We start from the raw sequence: 9,101 nt of genomic DNA on the forward strand, positions 1-9,101 counted from the left end.
GGTAGACGAGGAGGAGGAAGACAATGCATGTGGCGGCCAAGGTAGCCCACGTTGGGGAGGCCGCTGTAGAAGAAGGTCTCCCGCACGACGGACAACTTGTCGGCCCTGGTCGCCAACTGGTGCGCCGTGGCGGTGATCGTGCCGATGAACTTGGCGCCACGCCTACAATTCACCGTCGCCGAGCTCGCTGAGGAAGAAGCCAACCGCGCCAAAACATATCTTAACTACCCCGTGTTGACTCAGCGTCAACGACCATGGTCAAAGTGACACATATGACTCAACCGGGTGCAATACTGCCTTAGGACCAAGTATGACCCGGTTTTAATAGTTAAGGGGCACAGATATCTGGTTTTGCGGTTAGAGAATGATTTTGTAACTCGCTGACAAGTTAAGGGACCTTCAATGGACTTTTTCCAATAACAAACACGTTGGGCCCAAAGAATTTCAGTACTTGTTCGGCCAATCTGCGGAATTTCTGGCCCAAATAACAAACACTTTGGGCCAATTGTTTTTGGGGATTCTAGTGAAATCTCAGGCCTAAGTAACCAGTACATGGGCCGAAAATTGTAATGTTATTGGGCTTTTTGTGAAACTTTTGGCCCATGAAGCTATGTGGTCCGAGATATAAGGGGAGGCGGCGGCAGCTGCTCCGCGTCTCGCTCCACTCCTCTTGCAGCTCCGGCCTTCGCCGCCGCCCGCCGGCGATGGAGTTCGTCGACGACGACTGGGACTCGCAGCCACGCGCGCGAGTCATCCACTCCCGCGGCAACGGAAACGCCAACGCCGACGCGGCCGTTGAGACCTCCACCCAGCCATCCCGCTCCCTCCCCCACACCGCCGCCTGCGCCGCGGCGGCCGTGGCGCTCCTCGCCGCCGCCTACTATCTCCTCCCGGAGTACCAGATCCTTGCATCGTTCTCCGTCTGGGTCGCGTCCTCCCTACTCCTCGCGCCCTTTGCGCCCTCCTCTGCCACCGGCGGTGACATCTCCGTTGGCCGCGGGGACCCCCTCCCCGAGCGGGAACCCGACGAGGAACCCGTCCCGGATCCCGCCCCCACCTCCCGCCGTGGTCGGCGGCAGAGCTCGAACCCGCCCCAGCCGCCACCGAAGCCCTCAGATCCGGTCACGCGTCCGGTCCAACCACCTCCGCCGCGGCAGCGCGCGGCGGCCGTGGTCACAGCCGTGTCGGACGGCGCTGAGGCGGTGGGGGACGCCGGCGAGTGGACTGACCAAGAGATGGACATCCTCCGCCGTCAGATGGTGAAGCACCCGGCGGGGGAGCCCCAGCGGTGGGAGAAGATCGCCGCGGCGTTCGGCGGCCGCCGCACGCCGGAGAGCGTCATCCGCGCGGCGAAGTCCGGCGGCGGCGCTGCTGCTGCTTCTGGGGGCTCGTTCGACCAGTTCCTCCGCAAGCGCAAGCCGCTCGACCCGAGGGCCGAGGCGGCCGACGCCAGTGGCAATGCCGGTGGAGGGGAGAGCGGGGACGGGTCTTGGTTCGCCGGCGATGACCGGGCGTTGCTGAACGCGCTCAAGGAGTTCCCCAAGGAGACGGCGATGAGGTGGGAGAAGGTGGCCGCGGCGGTGCCAGGGAAGACGAAGGCAGCGTGCATGAAGAGGGTCACTGAGCTCAAGCGCGATTTCCGGAGCAGCAAGGCGGCGTCAGAGGCAGCTCCATAGTGTAAGGTTAGTTCAATCATCTCTACTAAGCAATTTTATGAATTGATGATACAGTAACATCGGCATGGTGCATAATTTATGGATGATGGATCCTACAAGTGTTGAATCCTACTGATAGAAACAATATTGATTTAACATGTTTAGACACGATTGAAGCCATAAGCTTTCAAGTTAGAACGGCATACACCTATTGACTCATTTACTCGCAAGCTGGTTTATATGGGTATCGTGTGTGAAGATCGTGCATTTTAGTCAGATTCAGATCCATTTTTCTGAGTCCATGATATAACCAAATTGGATGGATCTTCCACCGGTTTAGCTAAGAAAGAATGGATGCATAGGTGGACAATAGATCGATATGAAGATCTTTTTTTTTTCATAATTAAACCACCAGGAGTCGTGGATATCTCCTTGCGTAATCCAAGAGTGGAGAAAGAAGATCTGAGTGGGACCCATGGACAATGTGGTTACAAACTCTTAATAGAGTCTGACTACAACGACGAGTTGATTATCCTCATCGAGAAAGTTAGACTACTAAGTACAAAAGATTTGAAAATCCCTTGTATTGCCTTAGTCCTTAGCATATGTGCTTATTGCAAATGACTGGGATGATGCTGTGCTTGAGAATTATCCAAGGTGATTTTTTTATTCGGTCCAAGGTCCTTTTGTCAATGTTTTTGTCTAGTTAAGATGACCTAAACTTTCTCGGAGATCAAACTGTCCATTTCCGTATTAGGAAGGAAAAATTTCCATGCTTTGGCACTTTTATTTGGAGCTTCAGGTTTTAGCACTGACATCTTCAATCAATCTGAATAATGGTTGTCCAGTCCTACAATGCCGTCGAATAGAGTGATAAATTTCAATTTTGCCTTGAAGGTATATTGTATAATTGAAGAGAGGTACAAGTATGTGTTGGTGTCTGTTGATGAGTTAAAAAATATCTAATACCGGTGTTGTCATAAAATACATAAACTTATTTATATATTACTATAAATGCTAAATTGCTGTTCAATCACATTTAATCGTCCACATTCAGATTTATCGTTTTATGGAACCCTATCTACCAGACCAGACGGGCTTATTCTGTCGTTTTTCCCCAACACTAGTGTTTTTGGTTCTGACACACTTTGACCTTAACAAGATTTCTTTTGAGCAGGAAACAGTAGGGAAGCCCCTACGGTATATTAATTTTAATATGTATATACAGAAGAATTACAAAGAGTCAATCCATGATTGAAAAAATGGTTTATCAACTACCCTGAGCCTAATGAAATCCCTCATTTTTTCACTTATGCTTGTAGGCTAAAATTTGAATTTTAAAGCTTAAATTGGAGTTGATTTTGGGGTTTCTCTCATGTAGTTTATTTTTCAGCCTTTGCTTTTAGATTGCTAAGAACACATGTATAAAAGTTTTACCCTTTAATTATTTTTTTAATCCCTAATAAGCCGTTTTGCTTATGCTTGATTTTAGCAAAAAGATGGGACTGAAATAAATGTAGAATCAGATCCCCCTTCAACATATGTTTTCCACGAGCTAATGGAGGGCCGAAGATTGTCAAAAATCTACTTATTCCTCTGTTTCCAAATATTCCAAGCCGAGATTAAGATAACTTCCATGAGACCTTAACAGGATTTTTTGGACTTGTTTATATGATAGCTAGAGTGAAATCTTGAAGACTCAAACAAATAAGAAAGTTGACTGAAATTGCTTGGAGAAAGTTTGCTCGGACTGAATCTTTAATATCAACTGCAATTGTGCATGCTGCGATGTAGAAGTTACTCTTGCATTGTTCAACTCATCGGCGACAAGTGTAACTTCTATAGAACGGATAAATAATGTAGGCTCGCTGTACTCTGAATAAAGGAGAGCAAGGATTTGGAGAAATATAGGATGCTTGTGATATTCTTTGCACACATAATAAATTTCATGTTTCTAATTTTGTTCGTGAAGGACCTATCATTGTATTGAGTAAGAAAATGGCATTAGATAAAGATTACTGTTGGGGAGCTTATATGATGTGTAACGCAAATTGGTAAATTTTGTTTGCACAACTTGGAGGACTTCTGTGTTTTCCTTATTCTGCTTAGGTCAAACTTGTTATGGTAAGTACTAGCATGTATCATGAGAAGCTTTATCGCTGACATGTTTCTTCAGAACTAAAAAAAAAATGCCCTGCTACCGCTGTTTTATCTGTTAGCACCGTGAGCATATATACTCTGCACATTTAACTTACTGCACCATGCTTGAAAAATATATTTCAGGTCTCAGATCTGCAGAGATTCACCAGAGTGCAACGAGAAATGCAAACTACAGAATGATGGTGATGCCAAATGGAGGAGACCACAGAAATATAGAACAGAAGATGTACTACTTTTTTTTAAAGGGTCAGGAAAATCCTTGATAGATACAGGAAGACACTGGGACACACGAAAACAAACAGATTTCCAGATTGGAAAAGAAATTGCAGCCCCAGGTTTGGTTGTACTGTAGTGTCAAGCCTCCAACATGGCAACATGTGTTATATGCCATTTGATTGTTTATACTCATCTTTTGACAGAGCTAATCTAATACACACTGTTCTCTTCCTTTGTTGCTTTCATGCCCAAGATGCACGCCACTTTTTCTCAGTTATCATTTCATGCACAAGAAACATCAAGCTATTGATGGTTCTGCAACTTTTAACTCTAAGTATGCCTGCTTAGCAAACTCATCTTCAGTGCCAAAGCTTAAGTGTCATGTCTGAAAATTGCTTTACAGTTTGGACTCAAGTGCCTACTTCTGCAGTCACTTTTGCTGCTTAAAAAAAACAGTCACACTTCCCTTTAATAACAGCTTTCACTAAACAATTGTTTGGACATCTGACTCAAAAGCTTAGCTGTTGTAGCTGAGATTTTTCTGGAGCTGCCCAATTCCAAACATTCCAAACCGATGAGAAAGATCCAAAGCAACGAGAAGAACAGGTCAGGGAATTTCGTTTCTGCTTTGATGTGTGCATCCATCCAAAGAGGATAAGAAGAACCTAGAGACTGTTCATTTTTATGACTTGGAGTCATCTGTTTCCTGTGACAGATGCCCTGCCCATGGATGACTCAAAACCACTAGAAAACAAGGTCCACATGCCAGCGATAACCTGAACGTGTCAAATACTTTCAGTGCAATCACGTCATCAAGTTGATCGGTAGATTTAGTAAAAATAATTAGCTGTAAAAAGAATGAGTGAATTGCTAAAAATAACTTATAGTTAAAAATTCTATATGCTGGATTTGAAGTTAGTAAGTTAAATTAAAGAGGTTTAAAATTTCATATTTCAAAGTAGTAGAAACAAAGTGATTCATCACTATGTAATTATGTATTTTTATGGATGGATTCAAATTCGTTGATATTTGAAGCTAAAAATATGCAACCGTAGAAATTCTCGGATCCAGAGTACATCAAACAAGGTCTAACTTTCAAAATGTCAAACTTTTTTTGCCACAATTGATAAGCCAACAAACAACAGACCACAACAACAATAAAATAAAATAAACGTAAACGTAAACGTAAACAAATCGAATGGTTTACTACTAAACAAACGTAATTAGGCGGTGCTGAGTTGCATTAAATTAAGACGAAACTGCTAAATATTTTTTTCATCAACGGCTGCCTCCTCTTGCCTTTACAGGCGAGAGCGTCGAGAGAAGCACACGTAAGCGAGAGAGAGGGGTCGAAAGCCATAGTTTTTGAGCTGCGAGATTACGAGAGGAGGAGAAGAACCGCACGACACTGAACCTTCTCCCGATCGCCAAGAAACCACGATCTCCAATCCCCCAATCCACCCAGGAACCCACCCCTCCCGATTCGCCCCGATCGGGAGCCCGGATCGATCGAAAGGCGCCGCCTTCCCGCCAAATCCGCCATCTTTCTCTGGGATTTGATGCGCGGAGTCCCCAGGTGAGGTGAGGGGAAGAAGAAGGAGGAGGAGGAGGCGGCCATGGCGTGCAGGGGGTTCTTCGAGTGGGTCCTCAAGCTGCTCAACTTCGTCGTCATGGTGGTCGGGCTGGCCATGGTGGGGTACGGCGCCTACCTGCTCGTCGTCTGGCTCCAGGTGCTGCCCTCGCCGCCGGCGCCCCCGCCGGCGGTGGCTCCCGGCGGCGGCGGCGAGGTGGTGCGGCTCGGGAGACCGCTGCTCCTCCTCCTCGATGTGTCCATGTCGGATGGGATCGAGGAGAGGCTCTCCAGTGCATGGTGCGTCGTTTTTTTTTTCCTTTCGTCTCCTTGACTTGATAAAGCCTGGATTTTTGGTGTGTTTATGGCCATCTGGGAAAGTACGGCGCCGCTATTAAAAGGGAAGAAATTATTAGATGCTTAACATCAACTCACATGTCGTGTGTGGCTGCTTGTAGAAACATGTCAGATGGCACTGAAGAATGACTTAATTAGCTCAGTTAGCACTGAAATAATCTGCCTAATGGGATACTGAACCTGAAAGTAGGTATCTCCTTTACTCTATTGAGAATTTGTTCTCTGTTTTTTTTTTTTTTTACAACTTTGGAATGGTGTTTGTTGGGAGGAGGGGAAGAGTCTGGTAATGCCATTTTACGAGCTGCCAATCTCTATGCTTTGTTGTGGTGTCCACAGTAACCTCATGGGTTGTATGTATTTAGGAATCTGCGTGAAGTGTCCTACATCCAAATTCGCGTTGTTTAGGAAGCTTAGCTTCTGAATCCTATGCTTCTTTTTTCCCCCCTTCTTTTTACATCTTTTTATTGTTGCAGGTTTATTTTCACATTTATTGGTGTTGGTGTTATACTCTTCATTACATCCATCTTCGGTTGTTCTGGAGCATCGAGGGGCGGATGCTGTTTATCCTTTGTATCCAAATTTAAGATAAATGTTTCTGAATGCAATATCTGCTGATGATGTATCCCGTTGATGCATGCTAGTATGCTACTTTTGCTACCAATCACTAAATAATTATATGCTCAGTGTGGAAGAAGGAACCAACCATAAGAATCAGGAAACGTTTATACACATCCAACCTTAATTCCTGATGGAAAATAAATGTAGTACTGTAGCTGGCATGATTTTATTGAAGCTTCATTAGCATGCTTAGTTATTTATGAAAGTTTTTGCATTCAATTTCATCAAATACTTCAATTGGTGATGATTGATTTAGATTGTTATCATTAACATATCTACCTTATTTACTTAATACTGTCATGTGATGGTTTCCTTGACATTCAGAAAAGTATTCGTTCCTCATTATTTTGTTCATACTGGTAGAGCTAGCTGCAGGAGGCTTCATTTTCTTCAACCATAGCTGGAAAGATGTGAGTGCACCTAATCTATCATATTCATTTGTTGAGCATTACCTGTTCCCTTCAAATTCACATTTAATGCCTTTTTATTGTGCAGGTAATTCCAGTTGACAAAACTGGTAACTTTGATATGATGTACAGCTTTTTGAAGGACAATTGGAGAATCGCAAAATGGGTTGCACTTGGAGCTGTACTATATGAGGTAAAAGTGGAGAATAGTAAACACCTTTGATAATTGATATTAATGCAAGTCTAGGTCTTGGGGACTAATTGCTATTTAATATGAATTCAGTTTGCTTTTCATGTTAACCATTCTATCATTCAGACTCATCCAAGTGTCCAGACCTGATTTTAGCAGCAGATGAATTAGAATTGTAAAATGAGCACTGTTGAGATTGGTTCAACTTCATCTGTTCTAATCAGCTAATAGAAAAACAGCATAGAAGTGTGCATGTGCTAAGCTGCCTAAGCAACTCTGTTTGCTTTGTCCTTAACAAGTATATGTATGGTGTTTTACTTGCCTCTCTTCCACCCCTTGTCCAATACAATTATACAAGTGTACTGTGCACAAGTTGACATTGCACGTCATTTTAATTTGCATGTCCAGTCACAGTTTCAGTCTTGAATATAAAAATGGTGTCGTCAAACAATGTGTACCAGTCTGTAAAGATGCCTTGACATTTGACAATCTATCAGAGTAGTGTATATCAACACGTGCGGACCTGGTTAGTGCATTTGTAAACATTTTGAACATATTTTAACATTTTTACTGTAAACGTACTGGAAAGCAATGGGCACTTCTGGTGAAATTGCCAAAAGCAGCACGTGATTTATATTTTCATGGAGGAGACAACATAGATGATAAATATTATCAGTTCAATGCCTTTTTTCCTTTGCCGCTTTGCCTCTTCCTCTCTGTGCCTAATAACCAGAGTGTTACCAGTGGAGAGTTAACAGTATATTACTATTGGACACACAATTTCACCAAGTTGACAAGTAAAAGGTAACTGAAGACTTGTTTTGCAGGCAGTGCTGTTCACTGTAGCCATCATAGTGCAGTCAGGCAATCAAGCAGATTATGACAGTGATGATGAGTACATTGTGCCGAGGTCGTCAACCCGGCAGCCATTGGTGAACAAGCAACCTGTTGCTGACCCTAGGGTACCCAACCTCGACTACCGTCCAATCCGGAATGATGCGTGGAGCCAAAGAATGAGAGAAAAGGTATACACTTTTCACCAATCCTTAGCACTCATTCTTGATCTTTCATGCCTCACCAATCCTTAGCACTCATTCTTGATCTTTCATGCCCAATCTTCCTTATAACTCAGTTCCTGTGTGCTGTGGCAGTATGGGGTGGACACCTTTGATCCTAACAGGTTCCAGCAAGCGACAATATCTCCTGCAGAACAAAGAAGCCGATGCACCATCCTCTGAAACTTGGTTGATATCAGTCTCAGTAGCACCTCTGGATTTTACAACTCAACTGTACAATAACATCGATTAGTTCCGGGATATTGTTCACCAGGTTGATATCTTGATCCAATGCTGTTCAGCTGTGTAGAATGTGGAGCTGTTCAGATAAAAAAAAAAAACTTGCACAGTTAGAGGTCTGTATGAACATTTTGTAGTTGATGCGTCCTTCAGTCTTGCAATAAACATAATTAAACTTAGTTTTGTTGACAGAGAGCATCTCCATTTTTGCATAAACCCTGATCTATATGGGACCTTTATGAGAGAGCCGACTCTGGTTTCATAGACTAAATTTGCCCGTTATTACTCTTTTTTTCCTTGACTTAATACTCTCCCCGGCTCTAGAGTGTCCATGTACGCCAGACTGATATATTAAACTTTTATAACATTGACTATGAATAATTTTTTTTAAAAAATGCTTTCAAAACATGAACACCATGCTTATAGATTGTAATATTGAATAATGAATAGTGCTCCAATTATATTTATATATATAATTGTTGCCTCCTCGTTCTCATATTTGTTGGCCCTCTCAGTGTCAGTTCTAGTCTCGCAATATACTACCGATTATTAATAATATAGAATGAGAACACACACATAATAAAAAATTATTACTAGATGGAGAAATAAGAGCACCTTTGTTAGAACGTCTTA

General features: G+C 43.4%; 2 protein-coding genes across 2 annotated transcripts; both read left to right on the forward strand.

The window, feature by feature from the left end:
• The first annotated feature begins 665 nt into the window (after positions 1-665).
• On the forward strand, positions 666-4,262 carry LOC102719695 (transcription factor MAMYB). The gene is made up of 2 exons (XM_006659084.3): positions 666-1,682; positions 3,939-4,262. Exon 1 carries the CDS (start codon positions 705-707, stop codon positions 1,674-1,676), a length of 972 nt encoding a protein of 323 aa, XP_006659147.2. The 5' UTR covers positions 666-704; the 3' UTR covers positions 1,677-1,682; positions 3,939-4,262.
• Positions 4,263-5,327: 1,065 nt separating this feature from the next.
• LOC102701849 (tobamovirus multiplication protein 2A-like) lies at positions 5,328-8,663 on the forward strand. Its single transcript, XM_040526977.1, has 6 exons — positions 5,328-5,901; positions 6,432-6,528; positions 6,906-6,986; positions 7,072-7,176; positions 8,001-8,198; positions 8,325-8,663. Exons 1-6 carry the CDS (start codon positions 5,648-5,650, stop codon positions 8,409-8,411), a joined length of 822 nt encoding a protein of 273 aa, XP_040382911.1. The 5' UTR covers positions 5,328-5,647; the 3' UTR covers positions 8,412-8,663.
• Positions 8,664-9,101: the final 438 nt, after the last annotated feature.

This window comes from Oryza brachyantha, chromosome 8 (assembly GCF_000231095.2).
Source record: "Oryza brachyantha chromosome 8, ObraRS2, whole genome shotgun sequence".
In the NCBI taxonomy this organism is placed as follows: domain Eukaryota; kingdom Viridiplantae; phylum Streptophyta; class Magnoliopsida; order Poales; family Poaceae; genus Oryza; species Oryza brachyantha.

Excerpts from the sequence above, each read along its gene's own strand:
- LOC102701849 (XM_040526977.1), top strand. The coding sequence starts at position 5,648 with ATGGCGTGCAGGGGGTTCTTCGAGTGGGTCCTCAAGCTGCTCAACTTC. Across the intron at positions 7,177-8,000 it reads TTGGAGCTGTACTATATGAG|GCAGTGCTGTTCACTGTAGC; the intron begins GTAAAAGTGGAG and ends CTTGTTTTGCAG. Across the intron at positions 8,199-8,324 it reads GCCAAAGAATGAGAGAAAAG|TATGGGGTGGACACCTTTGA; the intron begins GTATACACTTTT and ends GTGCTGTGGCAG.
- LOC102719695 (XM_006659084.3), top strand. The coding sequence starts at position 705 with ATGGAGTTCGTCGACGACGACTGGGACTCGCAGCCACGCGCGCGAGTC.